This window comes from Hypanus sabinus, chromosome 27 (assembly GCF_030144855.1).
Source record: "Hypanus sabinus isolate sHypSab1 chromosome 27, sHypSab1.hap1, whole genome shotgun sequence".
Classification (NCBI taxonomy): domain Eukaryota; kingdom Metazoa; phylum Chordata; class Chondrichthyes; order Myliobatiformes; family Dasyatidae; genus Hypanus; species Hypanus sabinus.
The window spans coordinates 33,569,487-33,591,913 of NC_082732.1; the positions used below are offsets into that span (position 1 = coordinate 33,569,487).

The 22,427-nt window shown below is 42.6% G+C and overlaps 1 protein-coding gene across 3 annotated transcripts in view; it reads left to right on the forward strand.

The window, feature by feature from the left end:
• LOC132382201 (multiple epidermal growth factor-like domains protein 6) overlaps positions 1 to 22,427 on the forward strand; it is a 418,396-nt gene that overhangs the window by 320,672 nt on the left and 75,297 nt on the right. For all 3 annotated transcript variants that reach the window (XR_009508228.1, XM_059952179.1, XM_059952178.1), the window contains exons 11-16: positions 2,942 to 3,064; positions 4,480 to 4,602; positions 10,270 to 10,437; positions 11,033 to 11,164; positions 17,835 to 17,963; positions 21,169 to 21,297. Coding sequence is in view for 2 of the 3 variants with exons in the window: in XM_059952179.1 (XP_059808162.1) it covers positions 2,942 to 3,064; positions 4,480 to 4,602; positions 10,270 to 10,437; positions 11,033 to 11,164; positions 17,835 to 17,963; positions 21,169 to 21,297 (804 nt within the window). In the remaining variant the exon portion in view is untranslated. The remainder of the gene's footprint in view (positions 1 to 2,941; positions 3,065 to 4,479; positions 4,603 to 10,269; positions 10,438 to 11,032; positions 11,165 to 17,834; positions 17,964 to 21,168; positions 21,298 to 22,427) is intronic.

The following is a 22,427-nucleotide window of genomic DNA, read 5'->3' on the forward strand; positions in this document are numbered from 1 at the left end:
GATCACTTTGAATATATAATATATTGTCTGAGGTCATTGGGACTCAGACAGGGGGAATCACTTTGAATGGAACACATTGGCTGGGAGTCATTGGGCATCAGACAGAATTATCACCCTTTAAAAAAGTATTCCCTGTCGAGATTTAGCTTCCTTTCTAATTCTGTCATTTAATGTCCATTCCCAGCTTACTCTAAAGATGATGGGTTCTGAGGCTAACTTGGGTTGCTGGGCTCCCCTGGAGAAAGCTAAGTTAACTGTACTGCCTCAGCTTTTCAGTCAGGCTGGTTAAGAATCAATGGAGTCTCATGTCTTAGTTTTTATAGCAATTCAACCACCCGCTGCTTTAAATATTTTAGTTTAATAATGTTTTCTTAAAACTGAATTAAAATGCCGAAAACTCTCTTGATAGCTCTTGAGCTCATGATTTCTTGATTACTAGTCCAGACCAGAGGTCCTCTAACAGAGCCACTAGGAAGTTGTGTAATTCTCTTAATGACTCTCATAAAAACATAGGAAGTGGCTGCAGGGAGGCCATTCGGACCCTTGTGCATACCCTGCTAGTCAGAAAGATTATGGTTGATCTTTTAGCTCAGCACCATTTTTGGCACCAACCTCATACCTCCTGATTCCTTCAATAGATCGAATCCCTTAATATGGACGTAATGGTCTTAATAGAAACTGCACTCTCCCCTTTCTCCATTCTTGGAAGCACTGGGTTTAAAAATTTCAGATGGTCAATAGTTGTCTGACATTGACAAAGATCTAGCTGTCACCCAGAGGACCTAGTCCATTGCATTGTACAATCCATACCACAGAGTGAGTAACATAGCTCAAAACAAAATATGTCAACTTCTGTAATGAATACAATTCAGTTGAGAAGAACTAAGGTAACTGCTCTTTTTAATGCTTTCCTTGTTCGGTGATTAATGACCTTATTTACATTGCGTTCACTGTAACTAAACTGGCTGTACTAAAAGGAATGTTGAAGATGTGATGAGTTTACATGTTCGTGCAGTGGTTCAATTTGCAAAGCCGCAATCTGATATATCTACACACATTTTTTCTGATTGATTCAAGAACGGTACAACAAGTTACCCAGAGTACTGCATAATGCAAACTGATCTTTGTGCTAGCTTTGACCAATTGATTTGTTTATTTATTGAGGTACAGTGTGGAGTAGGTCCTTCTGGTGCTACGAGCCACACCGCCCGGCCCCCTCCCCCCGTCCCCAATTTAACCCTAGCCTAATCACAGGACAATTTACACTGACCAATTAACCTACCAATCAGTACATCTTTGGACTGTATATACTCTTTACCGACAGTGGCAGGAATTGAACCCTTGTCACTGGTACTGTAAACCATTGTGCTAACCTCTACGCTACAGTAAAGAGAGAAGTCTGGTTGGTTGAGAAGTATTCTTGACGTGGTGAAGTTTAGTATCTGCTGCAGAATTCCACTTTTTCCTAGTTTCTCTTCTTTTTCCACTGATCTATTATCAGAAGGAAAGTTGAAAGGAACATCAACCACTATATTGATAGCCATACATAAATAAGTATGAATATCAATCATGTATCAGTATCTACACCCATATCATTACTAATACAGAATGGTGTAAAACCATATCAGTATCACTACATGCTGTAGCAATTTGATCTGCTCCCATAGCAACACTGTACCAATGTCAACACCAGTTGTTTTTTAGAGGAATATTGAAATACTGTAGTTCTGTTCCTGCAGTAGAAATCCAAAGCTGACTGACTCTGACATATAAATTTGTGTCTTTATTCATTCCCAAAGACACTGCCTGACTTGCTGACATCCCTAGCATTTTATGTTTGTTGCTCACTACTCAGTAAAAACATTTGCTGGACCTTGTGTCAATTTACCCCAAAGGTTTGTCCAAATAATGACAGTCCTTTTAAATTTCAGTTAAGTTTTGGCTTCAAAGCACTTTAGGGATATCCAGAGCTCATGAAAGGTACACTGTAAAATGCAAGTTGGTTCTTTCTTTACCAGACCCTGATTGCTAAGACCTGTACTTCATTCCCTTACAGATGGATGTACATAGCGAAAGGAACACAATGTTCTTTGTCAACTTAAGTATTTGCTTCCTTTAAGTGAATGGGACATGAACCATTCAATTATTCTTCATTGAAATCTTCACCAATTAATTATTACAGGATGATCTTCAGCAAAGTAAATCCTTAACTTGGATTTGTTTGTGATTCAGCACTAAAAGTGGATACCAGCTCAAGTTGCAACCCTCAAGCAGAAAGAGGAATTGAAATCCCATTGTGTGTTTAACAACTTCTCGGCAGCCCAAGGGTTTTGAAGTGCAGTAATTGCTAAACTATTGAAACCATGTGGTCAGTTCTTACACAGCAAGGTCCTCCAGTAATGGCCTGAGAATTTGTTTTTGGTGATGGCAGGACACAAGTAGGGAGAACATTATTGTAGAAGGAGAGTTACTATCCATTTTGTTCATATGGTACCTTTTTGAGACTCTTGGAGAAAGTAATTCACGTGCCTCTTTAGGATTTTGATCATTTTAATTTAATTTTATAAATCCAGATTGCAAAGTTAGCATCAGAACTTGTTAAAAGAAAAAGAAACCTGGTTTCCTAAATTCCATTAGGAAACCAACATTTCTTAACCTAACTTACATCACTGTTCTGTCCTCAGCTCCTGAACATTGGAGGAATTATCTTAAGGCATGGATAAAGATAGAGATGGGAAGAGTCCAGCACAGTTAAAGTGGGGAAGGGCTGGGATTTGGGGCTGAAAATCTACCTGCATTAATAAAACATGAACGTGTTCATGGTTCAGAACAAAAATTATTCTTGTCTGATCCATTATAGATTAGATTCCAAGCAATTACTGACATTGTGGATGCTTCAGTTAGCAGAGAGTTGATCAGAATTTATCTTGTGCTCGCACAGATCTGGATGAGTGTGAAGCCGGAGCTGGCTGCTGTCAACAAGACTGTTACAACACCCCTGGAGGCTATGAGTGTGGCTGCCACGCCGGGTACCGGCTCAGTCTGGATGGCTGCATGTGTGATGGTAAGGAATGACGGTCCAGATCTGTGTACTGATGTGTTGTGGAAAGCTAAACTATTCAGGTACTGGAAGTCTTCAACATAATGGCAGATACTGGAAGCTCTGAGCATATTGGGTAGCATCTGTTGGAAGAGAAACAGAGTTAGCAATTCAGGTCATAGACTTCATATCAGGTCTGATTTGCTCTATTCCCACTGGTGAAAGCACAGTTGCCCAGAAACTGGACAATGCCTACCTAAACACGTTCCACTTTTGGTCTACAATGGATTGTGGACTTCTTCTTCAACACCCCAGCATTGGTAAAAATTCAATTAAATGCAAGGCTTAAATCTGAGCCGATGAGCTCCCTTCTCTGACCATTGTGAAACACACAGAAGGAGAAAAATATACCTGAACTACTGGAGAGGGTTTGTTGGGACAGACTCATAGATGAGGAATACCTGGAGGGTTGTATATGATTTTATAACAGTGATATTTGTAATGGTATATAAAATGGTAATGATGCTTTATTGATACATGGCTGGCATTGGCAAAAGTTTAGATGCTAATATGGATACATATGAGGTGGCATGGTAGCGTAGTGGTGAGCACAATTCATTGCTTCACCAGCTTCCCGTGATCCATTCCCACTGCTGCCTGTAAGGAATTTGTATGTTCTCCTCGTCACCACCTGGGTTTTCTCCAGGTGCTCCAGTTTCCCCCCCCCCCCCCCCCTGCAGTGCAAAATTGTCCCGTGATTAGGCCAGGGTTAAATTAGGGATTGCTGGGCAGCAAATGGTGAAGGGCCAGAGTGGCACTCCGTGCTGAATATCGATAATCAAAAATAAACAAACAATGCACGCACTTCAGAAGAAAGGCCAATCAGCCTCTCAAACCTGCACTGCCATTCAATATGATCAAGGGTGATCTGGCCCAAGTCTCATTTCTTATTCTGAACCTTTCCACTCCAGTTCCTGTAGCTCTAAATTCCCTGATCTTTCAACAATGTGTCAGCTACTGTAGAGGTGTTTAAGAGGCACAGAATGTGCACAGAATGGAGAGATATACAGTAGACGTTGTGAAGGTAGAAGCGAATAGCTTAGTTTAGTTTAACGCAACTTCACAGACTGAAGGGCCAGTTCCAGTGCTTTTCTGTTCTATGCTCCAGGTTCCATGGTGCTCTTTAAAACCCACAGTGATCTAAATTCCACAACTCTAGGGGGTAGAAAAATCCAGAGATTTGTGATTCCCATGCACCACAGTTTTGAATGAGCATTTGGGTTCATTTCAGGATGCTTAGTGATGGTTACATGTATTCCAACATTGCTTCAGATGTGGCAGATATCTCTTTCGAACCATCAATGAAACTTCACCTTTGAAGTTAGTGGAGCAATTTTCCTGATGTCCACAGAGATATTTTCTTGTTATTTTATTTCCAGATGTTGACGAATGTGCTGCAGAAGAAGACATGTGTGAGCATTTCTGCCAGAACACAGAAGGATCTTTCCACTGTCTCTGCTACTTTGGGTACAAGCTGGAGGAGGATCGGAAAACCTGCATCCGTATGTTTCTGCCCTATGCCAACAAATGCACAAATTGGGTTTGATGTTTCTCAGAACTACTCACCTTTCAACTTGGGGTCATCTTGTGTATTGGGGTGGTGGGGTGGGGAGCGTACATAATAATTGAAAAATGGTGAATTTGGAATATATGCAACACAATAATGTCATCTGTCTAAGCCTGCCATGGCTCTAAAAATGGAAAAACAATGATGTTGCTAAATTTTCAACAAAAATAATAGTAAAAAGGTATCTAAAAGTGCTTCAGGGAATCATTTTCCGACAGAACTTGATGCAGGTCATATTCTCATGATATTAAGTTTAACAAAGGGCATGTGAAGAGAGGTGGAAAATCTAAGAGGTTTGGGAATTGAATTGTAGAACTTAGGATCTTGGCAACTGAAGGCACAGCCTCTAAAGGTAGACCAACCTCACTAGCGGTGAGCAGAAAGCCAAAATATAGGGAAGACAGAAATGAAAGAGAAGATTAGTAGATCAAGTTGGCTGCTTGTTTGTAGGGTTGTCTGCCGAGCCTGGAGGTTAGTTTGCAAACGTTTCATCACCAGTTGAATTAACTTCATCAGTGCACATTTGAGCTCACCCATCTGGTTGGCCGGGACCCAGCAGAGACCAGCAGCCAGCATGACAGCCAACTAATCAGAACAAATATAAATGTGGGTGCTTGGCAGAAACAACTCTCATTTGTGCATTGACGATGTCACCTTGACTGGTGATGAAGCGTTTGCGACCTAACCTCCAGGCTTGGCAAGCAATCCTGCGAACAAGGAAACAAAGAGTTTTCAATCCTGATTTTCTTTCTGGGATCTCACAAGACCAAGAGATCCTGAAAAGACACGTAGTAAGGACATTCAGTAGGGTCAGGTGTGGGAAATGGGGAGAGTACAATATCATTACAACAGAGGGAGCTTGCAGTACTGAAGGAAGGGGAGCCTAACGTGCTTGAACCCGACTGATGCACAGATGAAGGTTTGGCTGACAAGAGGGCATCTCAAAGAACAACCACTATAACTTCTGCAGGGAGATGAATGCAAACCTGGGAAAAATGTGATTTAGGATGAGATTCTGATGCAGTTATGGTAGCAGGTTGGAGAATGCCTCAGACCTCTGCAGACATTGTCCTATTGTCTCTTACAGTATTTGAAATCTCAGTATCATAAAAGCAAACAGTGAATCCAATGGTTTTGTAGAGAGAAATGGATGGTCAATGTTTCAGATCAAGACCATTCATTCTGAGCCAGTTTTTTTGTTCCATATCCCAGCTTCTGTAGACTCCTGAATCTTTGCAATTTCTGTGCTGAGTTGCTGAACTCTGGACTTGGGCTCTACCTGAATGGGTGGGGCAGCCCTGTGGTTATCAGTTCGCCAGCATTGGGAGGGATGAAGACCATAATGAAATCTCTGAAATTAGTGCACCAAAGATGTTCAAAGTCAACCAATCCAGAATATTGTAGTAGGGGGATCTAGGAATAATGGTGCATAGTAGTCCCTGAAGGTGGAATCTCATGTGGATAGGGTGGTGATGGAAGCTTTTGGTATGCTGGCCTTTATAAATCAGAGCATTGAGTATAGGAGGTGGGATGTAATGTTAAAATTGTACAAGGCATTGGTAAGGCTGAATTTGGAGTATTGTGTACAGTTTTGGTCACCGAATTATAGGAAAGATGTCAACAAAGTAGAGAGGGTACAGAGAAGATTTACTAGAATGTTACCTGGGTTTCAGCACCTAAGTTACAGGGAAAGATTGAACAAGTTAGGTCTTTATTCTTTGGAGCGTAGAAGGTTGAGGGGGGACTTGACAGAGGTATTTAAAATTATGAGGGGAATAGATAGAGTTGACGTGGATAGGCTTTTTCCATTGAGAGTAGGGGAGATTCAAACAAGAGGACATGAGTTGAGACTTAGGGAGCAAAAGTTTAAGGGTAACACGAGAGGGAATTTCTTTACTCAGAGTGTGGTAGCTGTGTGGAATGAGCTTCCAGTAGAAGTGGTAGAGGCAGGTTCGGTATTGTCATTTAAAGCAAAATTGGATAGGTATATGGACAGGAAAGGAATGAAGGGTTTTGGGCTGAGTGCAGGTAGGTGGGACTAGGTGAGTGTAAGCATTCGGCATGGACTAGAAGGACCAAGATGGCCTGTTTCCGTGCTGTAATTGTTATATGGTTATATATGGGGATGCAAGAACTCCCAATTGGCTTTATGTACAGTGTGTGTGGGGGGGGGGGGGGAGAGAGCAAGAAACCTAAACTACATCAATGATCCCTTTTATTTGGAACAGTAAGACTTACAATTGTAAAGTGTGGACTGACCTTCGTTTACAAACTCAATTTCTTTAATTTGTCGTGCCTGCAGACAATTTCCAGTATGATCTCACAATCCCAGATGAAGGGGAATTTCTGGTCAACACATCGGAAACATTCCTGCTGTTCTTTTAAATCATCACGCGAAATACAGATTGCCTTGTCGTGCTGTTAGCAGCCTCACCCTGAATCAGATTATTAATTAAGAGTGTTCTCCAGAGACCCGGTCCTGAAGGAATGCTACACTGTCTGAGAAGCAGCACTTCAGTGGCATGTTATGCGGTGGCCTTGCCATCCTTCTTTTGAGTGGAGATGGTTGACCTCGTGATGACTTAAAAGTACAACAGGGACTTTTCCAATGCGTTGACCAGAAATTGCCCTTCACCTGGGATTCTGTGAGACCTTATTGGAAATGGTCTGCAGACATGACACTTCAAGAAGTGATTGATTTGGTACTTCTGAGGGCTCTGTGGGTACAAAAAGTGCTTTCTCCTTTCAAATTATTTTTCTTTCAGTTGCCTCCAAATCTAGCTAGTGCCTGTCTGCACCGTGCCCCATTCAGAGGCTGTGCTGGTGACAGGAAATCACACTGTATTCTCATCTACTAGTTAAGCAACCTCTTCCTCAGCTTAATTTTATTCAACAAGAGCTCAACCTATTATTTCCACATGTAATCCCTGTGGGATGCTGTTCTTTCACATTACCCAAGATTCTATTAACCTTGCTGGACTCATCAGTTTTGTAGCACTGTACCTCTGTTGTGATGGGTATGTTTTCTTCCCCCTTCTCTCTCTCTCAACTTGAGTTGTTTTTGGCCAGAGCTCTGCACTAGAGACCACAGTGCTGTCGCCAGCACAGTTTCACCTCTTCCACTCTGTACTCCCTCTCCTGTCATTTCAGACCCTGACAAGTATTAATGAAATCAAGGTTTTTTTTCCCCTTCTGCTTGACTGAAGTGGCCCATCTTAAGGCAAAATCCTTGCCAAAGCAAAGCTGCCGAATAAGCAGTACGCGTGGAAATGATACTCGGTGCAGCTGCTTCTCATGACAACCCCTGCAGCAGTTTGTTACAATTAGGCGTTTGTACGACTCCAAGAGTTAAGGAAGCTGAAGCCTATTATGATTCAAATATTCAAGGCATGCTTTTAAGGACAATGGAGAGGGAATGAATGTTTAACAGCAGTTGAAAAGCAGCAAAACATTTCCAGGGGATTGTATGGCAAATGATTTGAAGATGTGTTTAGCATTCTGTTGGGTCTGTCTCTGCTTGTACTTAAAGGAACTTCCAACACACCAAACTAACCAAAAATAACCCTGGTCACGTGCCCTGTGTAGTGTTTATTTGTCGAGGGTTGATAACTGGAAAATAGCCATACCTCTTATGGGACAGAAGTAGAGCTTAAAAACATTTTAATTCAGAGAGAAAACACTTTAAAAATCAGCTGAGTAGGTTAATTGCTTGCAATGTAATGTGGCAACATTGTGTCTGAATCTCGGTCTATTTAGTTCCTCTAATTTGAAGTCAGGCATAAGTTGCATGCGTTTGTGTTTATTAAAACTTGAGGTTGATAGAGATGCTTAAGATCTTTTGTCATTTCACTCTTTCATGAAAGTTTGTGGCCCAGTTGTTGATGTGTATTATATGCTATTTTAATTAAAACACTTTTCACCCTGGCATTCTGCTAAAATTGCAATTAACAGGATTGCTTCGTCCTACGAAGCCTTTATGGTTCTCTAAGTTCGTGCTGCTTTGAAGACGACCCTCTCACTGTGTTGGGTAAGAGATAGGGATTTTCTTCTGCTCAACTTCAGGCAGGATTAAGTTAGAAAAGCAAGAGAACAAACTTGTGAGGTCCAGTGCAACGTCACCACCTAGCTGGATTGCCTCTGACCCTACACTCCAGGCCCATGGTGATTTTTTTTTCTCATGTCATCTCTGCAGTTATGGCTTCTCATGATCACAATGCGTTTGGAAATGGTGGAGTCCCTTCCCACGGTGACGCTGATCCAACACAGTGAAAGGGCCATCTTTTAAAACAGCACAAACTCAGAGAGCCACGAAGGCCTTGAAAAAAGAAGCAGACTTGTTGATTGCAATCTTTGCAGCATTGCAAGCTGAAAAGCATGTTAACTAAAACAGCCAATATTGAACATCAACAACTGTACCATAAACTTTCAGAGCAAAAGGGAGAGGGCTGACTGGTGACCTTCTCTTCCTCCAGCTGCCACTGATATTCATCTGCCAAGCAAATTGGTGTTGGAGAAAGCATTCAGGGGGCCATTTTGTAGAATTTTAGAAGCGCTTCAGCCCTTTTCAAAATCCTTCTCTTGACCTTCTTCTCACCTGCATTCTCCATCTTTGGATTAGTAAACTTTTTCTTGACAGCATGGTTATCCTTGACCTGGGGTAGTGGGTTAAATCCAGCCAGGGTTGGTGATGGTAGGGGTACTAAAGCTAGTCACACACTGCCAGAACATTGTACGAAAGAGGCACAAAGTTCTGTTAGATGCCTTCAGTGTTGCAGTTTTCTTTGGCATTAAGTTGCAGTGATCAGGATTCAAACAAAATGACTTTCAAGCCAAATAAAAGTTCTTATTTCATGCAAACTGTGTAATTGACAAGGTGTCTCTAAAGCACACCTCTCTGTTGTATAGAACTATTGCCCAATTCACAAAAATGTTCCATTAAGAGAAATTTCTGATGAAATGCACTGTGGGTATTTTGATTAAGTGTATTTCTACGTGGAGCACTATTTGCTGCAGTGATAAGCAGATTTGTGATTAGGTATCATGTACTAATGCCATTACAAATACAAATACTTTATTGTCACCAAACAATTAATACTAGAGCGTACAATCATCACAGTGATATTTGTTTCTGCGCTTAGCGCTCCCTGAAGTACAAGTCGAAATAAATATAATAAAAATTTAAAATATAAATCATAATTAGAAAATAGAGAAGGGAAAGTAAGGTAGTGCAAGTCAGGACCAGATATTTGGAAGGTACGGCCCAGATCCGGGTCAGGATCTGTTCAGCAGTCTTATCACGGTTGGAAAGAAGCTGTTCCCAAACCTGGCCGTATGTATCTTCTTGCTGACATTGAGGGATAGGTTATTGGCTTCACACCATGCCACCAGGTTCTTAATTTCCTCTCTGCACGCAGACTCATCATTACCCAAGATGCGACCTACAATTGTGGTGTCATCACCAAACTTATATATTGAGTTCGATGGAAACTTGCCTACACAATCATGGGTGTACAGTGAGTGCAGAAGGGGGCTGAGTACTAATCAGAATGAAAATCAGTAATTTGGGGAGTACCCAGCAGCATGCTTCCTCTTTCTGTTCCAGTCCTGGATGACCATGTGGAGGCTTTAAATGGCCGGCTGAGTTATGAAACGTACTATCCTGAGGTAACTTTCTACCACGGAGAGGAACTGACCCAATTGTTTGATGAGGAGGAGGATGTCGCTGGGGAAGGAGAAGCACGTGGAGAATTCACCTTGTCGCAGAGCTTTGGTAAGGGCATCATAAGGGAGATGAATTCTTTGTGACTCTTTGGATATGAGTTTCCACTTCTCTCAAGAGGGTTGCTATGGTGGTGTTGGGTTGGTTAATTTAACCATCTACCACAACAATACAGTGTAAACTGCACAATTCAATGGCTCACTAAATGAGGCCTGTGTTACACAGACTGTATTGCTATACACTACTTTCTGTCTGTGCCTTCCTGAATTGAGTACTGGAAGGATGTGAGGAAGAAACTAAAATAGGATATAGCAGGGGTCCCCAACCTTTATTATTCTGTGGACCAATACCATTAAATAGGGGGTCAATGGACCCCAGGTTGGGAACTTCTGGATTAGAGAGATATTAATGAATCAGTTTTGCTGGGATTGTTAGATAACTGTGATTAGTTTTACAATGATACACCGATGGGTTTTGATAAGTAGAGAGCTGCGTGTGGAGGAGTGGAGAGATGGTTGGGCAGTGAAACTGTGGAGACTCTGAGATGATCTCTGGTGAAGCCCTGAAGGGGTTGGAAGGTTGCAATGGTGGATAAATGTGTATTTTTATTAGACTGATTATATAAGTATCTGGATTTTGTTTGCAGTGTGCTGGGACGGTACCTTTGGGAATGACTGCAGTTTGACCTGCGAGGACTGTAGGAACGGTGGCACTTGCAACGAAGCTCAGGATGGATGCATTTGCCCAGAGGGATGGACTGGGATTGTGTGTAACCAGAGTAAGTAGTTCTCAGACTTCCTTGTGCTGGATGACGTTTGTTTTGAAGCTTGTGTTGGAACCCTGGAGCTGGATTTCTGATCCATTCAAAGGAGCGACTGAGCTCCGGAATCAGTAGCACAATCCTTGGTGAGACCACGCTATAAACAGCGTGCCTTCTAATGCTAGATTCTTCCCCTTTGTTTTCGTATTCTGTCCAGAGACACAATCTCCAGTTGGGATTTTGCCTAAAGTGGGAGCGCTGATCTGACAAGCCAGGGAGGACCCTGGCGTACGTCATAGCCAAGGCCATGGTCTTGGCTGACGGTCAGCTGAATGCAGTTTCTGCAAGCTTCACTAGTTTGTAATGAGGAGTGGCATGTCATACTGATTGTTCCCTCCACTTGCTTTATTTTCACCTTTTATGGTAATTTTTGAGCTGGGGCACAAATAATCAGAGATGGTGATCCATGGTTAACAGCGTTTCAAGAAATTTTCTTGGCTATTGCCACCTTACTTCTTGCCAATATTTACCTTAAGAACATGAGAACATAAGAAATAAAAGCAGGCGTAGGCCATCTGGCCCGTCGAGCCTGCTCCGCCATTCAATAAGATTGTGGCTGATCTGGTCATGGACTCATCTCCCTTTGCCTGCCTTTTCCCCATAACCTTTAATTCCCCTACTATGCAAAAATCTACCCAACCTTGTCTTAAGTATATTTACTGAGGTAGCCTCCACTGTTTCATTGGGCAGAGAATTCCACAGATTCACCACTCTTTGGGAAAAGACCTCTGTCCTAAATCTAGTCCCCCAAATCTTAAGGCTACTTCTGCTAGTTCTAGTCTCAAGATTGAACTTTAGATTGAACTGACCCACAAATCCTCCTCTCTCTGTTCTTCTGTTTTCTGGAAACCATTTTCCAAACCAAAAGCCATTGCCATTCTAGCCTGTGTTTGGTTCAAAATTTATTATCGAGGTACCTATATGTCCCCATATGCTATGCTGAGATTCATTTTATTTACTTAGAGATACAGTGTGGGACAGGCCCTTCCAGCCCACTGAGCCACACACCCTATAGCCCACCTATTTTAACCCTAGCCTAATCACAGGATAATTTACAATGGCTAATTAGCCTACTATCCAGTACATCTTTGGACTGTGGGAGGAAACCAGAGCACCCAGAGGAAACCCAAGTGGTCACGGGGAGAACGTAGAAACTCCTTACGGGTGGCGCCGGAAATGAACTCCAAGCTCTGGAACGCTCTGAGGTGTCATAGTGTCACGTTACAGCTATGACACCATGGTGCCTTATTTTCTTGCATGTGTTCACGGTAGAACAAAGAAATATGGTTGAAACAATGGAAAACTACACACAAAGACTAATAAGCAGCCAATATTCAAATACAAAAAATAATAACGAACTAACAAACAAATGAATAAATAATACTGAGGAATCGAGAAATTCAAAGTATCCTGGACCCTGCCAAATTCAGTTGTTTTCCAACCACCAAACTGTGTTCTGAAGCCAGAAACAAACACAACACCCGATGCTGTGTTCCAAACAAGTGAAAATCTGCAGATGTTGGAAATCGGAGCAACACACACAAAATTCTGGAGGAGCTCAGCAGGCCAGGCAGCATCTTTGGAAAAAAGTACAGTTGACATTTCGGCCAGAAACACTTCGGCAGGACTGGAGGGAAAAAAGCTGAGGAGTGGATTTGAAAGGTGGGGGGAGGAGAGAGAGAACCACCAGGCGATAAGTGAAATATGGAGGGGGAGGGGTGGAGCAAAGAGCTAGGAAGTTGATCGGTGAAAGAGACAGAAGACAAAAGGAGGGAGGAGCACCAGAGGGAAGCAATGGGCGGGCAAGAAGATAACATGAGAGAGGGACAAGGGAATGGGAAATGGTGAAGGAGAGGGAGGCATTACTGGAAGTTTGAGAAATCGATGTTCACGCCATCAGGTTGGAGGCCCCAGATGGTGATGTCCTCCAACCTAATTGTGGCCTTATCCAGCGGAGGACATATCGGAATGGGAATGGGAAGTTGAATTAAAATGGGTGGCCACTGGGAGATACTGTTTGTTCTGGTGGACGGACCATAGATGCTCCCTGAAGCGGTCCCCCAATCTACGTCGCGTCTCACCAATATACAAGAGGCCACACCGGGAGCACTGAACACGGTATATGACCCCAACAGACTCACTGGTGAAGTGTCACCTCACCTGGAAGGACTGTTTGGGGCCCTAGATGGTAGTGCTGGACGTGGAGGCTGGTGTGGTGGTAGGTGAGGACAAGAGGAGCCCTATCCTTGGTAGTGTGGCAGGAGGATGGGGTAAGAGCAAACGTGTGTGAAATGAAAGAGATGTGATTGAGGGCAGCGTTGATGGTGGAGGAAAGGAAGCCCTTTGTTTGAAAAAGGAGGATATTTCATTCGTTCTAGAATGAAAAGCATCATCCTGAGATAAGATGTGGCGGAGACAGAGGAATTGAGAGAAGGGGGTGGCGTTTTTTACAAACCAGTGTTATGTTGTAGACTTTTGGCAACTTTTGCCTGATTTCTGTGAAGGGATCCGTAGTTGTGGACGTCGACAGTCATTCACTTGCATTGGAGTAAATGGTTTGTAACGAAACTTCCTAACTTCATGGAGCCTGAGGTGATTTACAGTCCAAAGATTGCACAGAGCACCAGCCAGCTCTAAAATTTGACTTTGAATCCTCTATGTCTGTTAGCTCTAAATTCAGTATAGTGAAGGTAATTTAAAAGAAAACAAAGCTAAAACATTTAATTAAATAAAAGAGCGTGCTGCTTTGAAAAGTTAAATTGAACCACAGTCGGTCTAAAGTCAAGGGGAGGAATGCTGTTTACAAGGGCCCCAACAAGTCATTACTTTGCTTTAGTGACGTTGGATGTCTGAGAGAATTTACTTCACCACAAACTCACGACAGGCACATTCCAGAACTGATTGCTGCACAATAAATGCTATATAATTGAAAAAACAACATATTAGCTATTATTATGGGTTGTAGGAGCCATTCATGGAGACAGGAAATGGTGCTGTACTGTTGCTTGTGGAGATATAGTACTGTGCAAGGTCTCAGGCACAAATATGTGTAGCTAGGGTGCCTCAGACTTCTGCGTAGTACTGAATTTGTCAATGTTGGAAGGATTGCAGGTTGTGAATCGGGGGAAGCAAAGGATGTAGGGAATGGCAAAGGCGGAGCACCGTGGGAGGGGTTTGGGACAGGTGACATAGAAGGAGTGACAGGGTGGGGGGGGTGGCATGGCTGAGGGCACAACCAGCCCTGTGAACACCAAATTCCAAACAACTGGTTTATTGATTATTTTCCATCTCTTCTGCAGCATTACAGAATGTCTCTCTGGTGCTTCCCGCTCCCTCCCCTCCCCTCTCCTTGCCCCCTTCCCACACTCAGTCCACAATGGAGACCCATATCAGAATCAGGTTTATCATTACTCATATGTCATGAAATTTGGTTTTTTTTTGCAGCAGCTCAGTGCAAAACACAAAATTACAATAGTACTGTGCAAAAGTCTTAGCTACCCTAGCTATTTATATACACACACACATACACACACAGTTTGCACAGTATAGTGTAGACAGATGTTAGAGACAGAAGAGAACATTTTATTGAAATACAGCATGGAATAGTCCCTTTTGGCCCCCTTTCAGCTGCCCTGTAATCTCCTGATTTAACCCCAGCTTAATCATGAGACAAGTTACCATGACCAATTAATCTGTCAACTGATATGTCTTTGGACTGTAGGAGGAAGCCTGTGCGATCACTGGGAGAACATATAAACTCCTTGCAGGCAGTTGCGGGAATTAAACCCAGGCCACCTGTTCTGTAAAGTGTTGTGCCCATACGTGCTGCCCATATTCTTATATATCCTCTGGCTCAATGCTGGAGAACAAAACTCCTCTCCTCTCCTCCTGTCGAGTAGATGCTGGGATCATGGCTGGACCCACACCAGATCTTGAGAAAGGCTCAATGATAACAGAAAATAACATCAGGTCCTGTGGATGTCACCACAGTGTGTAAAGTAATGTTAATTGCTGTCTTTTGCTGCACACATAGCAGAAATATTTCAAACTTTCCTCCAAAATATCAAGTGTACACCTAATCCCCCATAAATCAGAATCTGGTTTAATATCATCAACGTATGTGATGAAGTGTTTTGAAGCAGCAGTACAGTGGAATACACAGAAGTAACTTACCATAGGTTACAATAAGAAATTGTGCAACAAGAGCATAATAGTGAGGTGGTGTTCATGGACCATTCAGAAATGTGATGGTGGAGGGAAGGAAGCAGTTCCTAAAACATTGAATGTGTGTTGTCAGGTTCCTGTACCTCCTCCTGATGGTCATAATTAGAAGAGGGCTTGTCCTGAATGGTGAACCCCAATCCCCCATAAATATGAGCTAGATGAGAAGGCACAGATTACCGTGAGCTCCACCCGATGAAAGGGTGACTATATGACGAAGGTCATCAGAAACCTCAAGTCCAGAAAGTATTAATGTCAGTTTTGAACCTATAAAGCCCTACTGCCTATGGTCTATCAATGCTCTGTTGTAGCACCGCTGACTGCGAAGGGGAATCTGTTAGTTATCAATGCAATTCCAGTGATTGTGGTAGAATTGTGCTCCACCCATTCAATGTTCTGGTTCTTGGAACTTCTTGTATATGGAAATAAAAATGAACAAAGTCTATCAATTAGTGAGAACCCAATGTTTATGCGGTTATTGCCATAACATATTAGAATTACATGAGACATCGCAGCATAGATACAAATAGCATATGAGAGTGATTTTCCTCCACTTGGTGACTGAAGACCAACTGTCACATGATCTGATGTTGTTTGATTACAATGGCACATGAACAGGCATGCTTCCAAAGAGGAAATATTGTTCTTTTATAACATTACTTTGGAGCTAATAAAATGCCTTGAACTGTTGTCATTGTTGTAACATAGGACATATGGAGACCATATTGGCACAATGGGGTTCCACAACCAGTGCAACATGGCAGTTTGCTAAGGAAATTCTAGGCAAATGAATAGAGACTAATTCCTATAATCGATGACAGCACCGTGGTTGCATCACACTACCAGGATTGTATATGAAAAGAAATAGGCAAAGAGGCAAATTTACCCCATCATTCTATAAGCTCATAACTAATCTTTTATCGTAACTCCACTTTCCTATCCTACCCTCATTCCCTTAATACATAAAATCAATCAATAGATGTAATTGCTTTTCATATCTAACAATTCATATACAGTACTGTACAAAAGGCCCAGTACATCACGAGTAAAGCCCTCCCAACCATTGAGCACATCTACACTGTCATAGGAAAGCAGCATCCATCATCAGAGATTCCCCACCACCCAGGCCATGCTCTATTCTCACTGCTGCCATCAGGTAGAAGGTACACCAGCCTCAGGACTCACTCCACCAGGTTCAAGAATAGTTGCTACGCTTCAACCATCAGGCCCTTGAATAAAAGGAGATTACCACTCACTTGCCCCATCATTGAAATGTTCCCACCACCACTGATCTCGCTTTAAGGGCTCTTTACCTCATTATCTCATGTTCTTGTTATTTATTGCTATTTATTTATATTTGTATTTGCACAGTTTGTTGTCTTTTGCACTCTGGTTGATCTTTCATTAATCTTGTATAATTACTATTTAGTAGATTTGTTGAGTATGCCCACAGGAAAACAAATCTTAGGGTTGTATATGGTGACATATCTGTGCTCTGCTAATCAATTTACTTAGAACATTTGAATCAAATGACCTTGCCTGGTGTCTCAGGCTGGGTGTGGCTGCAGCCAGACCAACACTCCTACCCCCCCGGCCACTCCTTTTCCACCTATCCCACTCCCTTCCTGTAGCCCTCCACCTTCGCCATTCCCAACATCCTTTGCTGCCCCCTGATTTACAGACCTGCAATCCTTCCAGTCCACAAATCCAGCACTGTGCAAAAGTCTTAGGCGCCATAGCGAAATATATAAATATATGATTAAGACTTTTGTGCAGTTCTGTATAAAGTAATGGTTACCCTGGCAGCTATAGACTTTACCCTATCAGAGCCATCTCTCCATCTCTTCCATTGTCTACAACTTAAACACTCACGTTTCTTCACCATTCCAGTTCTGATGAGGGAGCTTTGTCCTGAAACATTGACCCTTTGCTCTCCCATTGGATACCAGCCACCCCATTGAGTACGTCCATCATATTCTTTGTTTCTGCCATTGATGACACTTGAGATGTATTCAAAAGTGTGTAAACGCTCACTGTGCTACTCTGAGGCCCCGGTGTTCTGCACAAATGGGAAAATTTCCATTGTTTCTTTAATGTTAAAGCAGCACATTTCCTGGTAGTGAGCTGATTGTAGATTGTTCTAGTAAGTCCTAGAGCTTCAACACATAGCCTTCAGAGACAGAGCGTCAATCTGAAGCTACAATGCAAAAAAATATATTTGGCATATTTTTGTTACACTTTCTGTTGTCAGTGCTGGGTGATAAATTGTTAGCCACGCCAGTAGACCCTGTTTCCTGAGAATAATAACAGTGTTACTTCCAGCCTATCTGTTCAGTCCAGCTGTGCGTGCTGTGCTTGCTGAGTAGCCATCCACTTTGATCACTCTGCCTTCCCTTTTGCTTTGCAGCTTGTCCAGAGGGAACATTTGGGAAAAACTGCAGCTTCTTGTGCAAGTGTAAGAACGGTGCGACATGTGATCCGCTGGCGGGGAAGTGCCGCTGTCCTCCAGGGGTCAGTGGTGAGATGTGCGAGGATGGTAAGTCATTGTGAATACATTATCCCCTGATCATTCTCAACAGTTGGGCGGTAATAACATAGCCACTTCTACCTGTTGGGGGATCTTGAAAAAATCATTGGTGTTGGGCTACGCACTCAGGTGTGTATATTTATGGAGATTCCTCCACAAAGTACCTACCGCAAAGTGTCTACACTCTGGGTATAAGCTCTTAAGTACACACATAACAACACAGGTCAGTGTGCACTTGCATGTGTTTTTAATTCATTCTCTCAAGGTGATCATTGTTTTAAGGGTTGATCACATTGCTCTGAGGTTGGGCAAGGTCTACCATATTTCCTTCCCTAAATCAATATTCAAAGTTCAAAGGAAATTTATTATCAATGTATGCATGTGTCACAACTAGTACATTGAGATCTATTTTCTTGCAGGCATTTACAGGAAGAATAAATAAATTCAACAGAATCTATGAAAACTCTACATAAACAAATACTAGCAAATAATCAATGTGCAGAAGAAGACAAACTGTGCAAATAGAAAAATACTGTGAACATAAGTTTTAAAGAGAGTGAAAGTGGGTCTGTAGGTTTTAGGATCAGTTCAGAGTTGTGGTGATTGAGGTTGTCCATGCTGGTTCAGGAGCCTGATGGCTGCAAGGTAATAAGTATTCCTGAGCCTGACCTAAGGCTTCTGTACCTCCGGCCCAATGATGGTAGCAAGAAGTGAGCATGGCCCAGAGGGCAGGGATTCTCGATGATGGATGTTACTTTCTTGTGGCAGTGCTCCATGTAAGTGTACTCAGTGGTGGTGTGCGTGGGGGCGAAGGGGTCTTTGGTTGCAATAGACTGGGCAGTATCCACCACTATCCGTAGTCTTTTCTGGACTACAGTGCAGTAATTATCACGAGTTGTTGCAAGCTTCTTCCAATGCCAGAGTTAATTTAACTCGTTGAATTTAAGCTCCCAATTGTAACGGCAGTTAATAGTGTTATTCCTATCCCTCTCCTGACACCATATTGTGTTTCATCTTTGAGGGATACTGCAGTACACACCGGGATGCCAGCATGCAGGATACTCAAATGAACTTTGATAATCCTGCTTGTACACTAAGTATGTGAGCTCCTCCCATATGGGAGTAGCTAACTGAGTGGCATAGGAATAACACTAGGAATAACAAAGAGAGAAAGAGACCATTAAAAACTAAGAAAGATAGTAATAATGTTGGCAATTCTTTTTTATGTTTATGTAAGGAGCTTAAGTTATGTGCTATGGGTGAAGTGAACTGTATCACACAATTTCAGTGCCTGTGAGTTCTATAGACAAGAAGTACATACCTGTTTTTTTTCTTTTTATTCAAGAAGGGGAGGTGTTGTGGTAGTTAACAGTGTTACTCCTATGCTACGCAGTTAGTCACTCCCACATGGGAGGAGTTCACATACTGTACAAGCAGGGTTACTACTAAAGTTCATTTGAGTATCCTGCATGCTGGTATCCCGGTGTGCTCTGCACCATCCTTCAGTAATGAACACTGCACCATTCTTATGTAGGGACTTGAATACTTGTCTTTGCATTATTTAGGCTTCTGGATTGTTTGTCCAGCAACTTAACTACCTTGCTAGTGTATCCATGTGTACTGGTGCCCTTGTGTGTGTGAGTTTAGGTGTTTCAGTGTGTGTCTGTCTTTATGTTTAAGGCTGTGTGTTTATGTTCTTCCGTTACTATTTCCATCTGCAAGTTCCCGATGGAGGCCAGCTGGTGAGTTCCCTACTGTGTTAGCAAGGGAGGCCCATGTGAATGTCCTTTATTGGTTAATTAAGTCAACATTAAGAGCCTCTCTCCAAAGAAGGAACAATTTCTCAAACCAACACAATAGACAATAGACAGTAGGTGCAGGAGTAGGCCATTCGGCCCTTCTAGCCAGCACCACCATTCACTGTGATCATGGCTGATCATACTCAATCAGTACCCCGTTCCTGCCCTCTCCCCATATCCCTTGACCCCGCTATATATAAGAGCTCTATCTAACTCTCTCTTGAGTGCATCCAGAGACTTGGCCTCCACTGCCTTCTGGGGCAGAGCATTCCACATACCCACCACTCTCTGGGTGAAAAGGTTTTTCCGCATCTCTGTTCTAAATGGCCTACCCCTTATTCTTAAACTGTGGCCTCTAGTTCTGGACTCACCCATCAGCGGGAACATGCTTCCTACCTCCAGTGTGTCCAATCCCTTAATAATCTTATATGTTTCAATCAGATCCCCTCGCATCCTTCTAAAATGCTGGAGGAACTCAGCAGGTTAGGGAGTGTCACTGGAGGGAAATGGACAGTTCCCGTTTCTGGCCAAGACCCTTCATCAGGACTCGGCCCAAAACTTCGACAGTTTATTCCCTTCCATCGACGCTGCCTGAGTTGCTCCAGCATATTGTGTGCGTTGCTCAAGTTACTCGCATCTGCAGAAACTCCTTTGTCTCCAACTTCTCAAATTCAGGAATGTGATTATTATTACTGCATGCCACCACTTATTCTTCATAAGTCAATTTGTATTCCCTGAACACAGCTGGGAACAGAGGGACGTGTTTACCCCACGGATAATGAGGTCGCTATGTCACATGCTGAGGCCAAGTTGGCTTCTACTCCAAGCCTGGCTGCCAGCAATGCTTCCGCAGGCAATAAGATATGAAAATATTTAATTGAAAGTAGGATTGCTTTTAATGCTGGGAATATTTAACTAAAACTGTGGACTTTGAAAGGGAATGAATACAGATGAAAGGTGACTAGTACTGCCCAACTTAATTTACAGAAATGATGCATTCTGTAATATGAGATGCTCAGCCGTCTACCTTGACCCACCAGTGCCAAGGCTTGTCCTCACAGTAACTCTTACTGTTCTGAATTCTCAGTCTGGAGAGGAGGGAGACAGACAATGGTGTGCAAGTGGTAGGTATGCATGGGGGTCCAGGTCTGAGAATGGAAAATCACTGGGCGTGCTCAACTGTCTGCTGAGTTTTGTCAGGGAAATCTACCCCCCAACAGTGTACTCAAGGTTGTCAATTATAATTGAATGCTTTCTTACTGCCACTCCCCCTTCCCCCCCGCCCCCCGAGGCGCCTGCACGACCCCCTCTGGATGCTGTCACTTTCTCTGGTCAATTTGGAGTGGGCTGACCTTCCCAGAGTTTGTTTTAAATTAAAATAAGTTGACACTGGCACTGATCAGCTCTTCTTTTAGGTTGTCCCAAGGGGCTTTATGGAAAAGCCTGTAACAAGAAGTGCAACTGCGCCAACAACGGACGCTGCCACCGAATCTATGGTGCCTGTCTCTGTGATCCTGGGCTTTACGGACGCTTCTGCCATCTGCGTAAGTCTGGAGAATTTTTGTTCCTGCTGCTTGTTCATTAGGAATTGCAGGCTGCAGGAGTGTCATGAGGCTGCCTGGTCCCAAGCCCATGTCCAGCCCAGCTTCACCCACGTTCTAGTGTATGCACAAACCTAAATACACAGCCACGTTCCCATCTGCTCAAGCACATCATCACTAACATGTATACACGCATACACACGTGCAAACAAGTAACATAAATTATCATGTTGTCCCCGACCCAATCACCACCATCGGTAAAAATATGGTGTATTTTGCACCCGAATGGAAACAGTGTTGACCTTCACCCATGGGTTTCTCAATGACCATAATTATAAATCTTGTTCTTTATATTAAAAGATGTCCCATAATAGTTAGGAAACTTGTACCCTTTTTGAGGTATTAATGCTAATGGTCTGTCATAGCCAGATGATGCAGATAACAAGACTGTAAACCTTCGCACCTTACACCTCATAACTTAATATAATTTAAAAAAGAGTAAGGGAAATATTTGTAATGGCAGAAGGCCTCAAGCTTAAATTTGGTTGTGTTTCACTTCTTTGGGACCTGGAGAGTTTTCATCCTCCTAAAATGGTTTGGAGATGAATGGATGTTGGCTGGCCTTGAATCAAGGAAAATGTTTCTTCCTATGTTTTGCTGTTGTTTGCTTTCGTCAGGTGTAAAGTGCTTCCCAGCTGCTTTGGCAAAGTTTCAAAGCATCCCACAACCCACAAGAGACCACAAATAGAGACTAAAGAATAGTAATATTGATCAAGTTTTCCCTTGTAATACAGTGGATGAATAATTTCAGTGTACAAAGTTACCAAATTGCATCAGAAGAGCTGAGAGAAAGACTCACTCTTCATCAACTCAGAACACTCCAAACTGTCTTACAGCCAATTAAGTATTATTGGGATGATTGTGATGTGATAAAAGTGGCAGCAAATGCAATGCAAGCTGCTACTCCCAGAAGTGTATTATTGATCCAGTTATCCAATTGAATATTTCATCTGAAGGACATTGATTTCATTATTGTGGCACTGAGAATGTCAATGTAGATAGTGCCCTCAGTTCCCTGTAGGTGAGACATGACCCCACCATATAACAACATTCGTGGGTAAAATGCATTGACT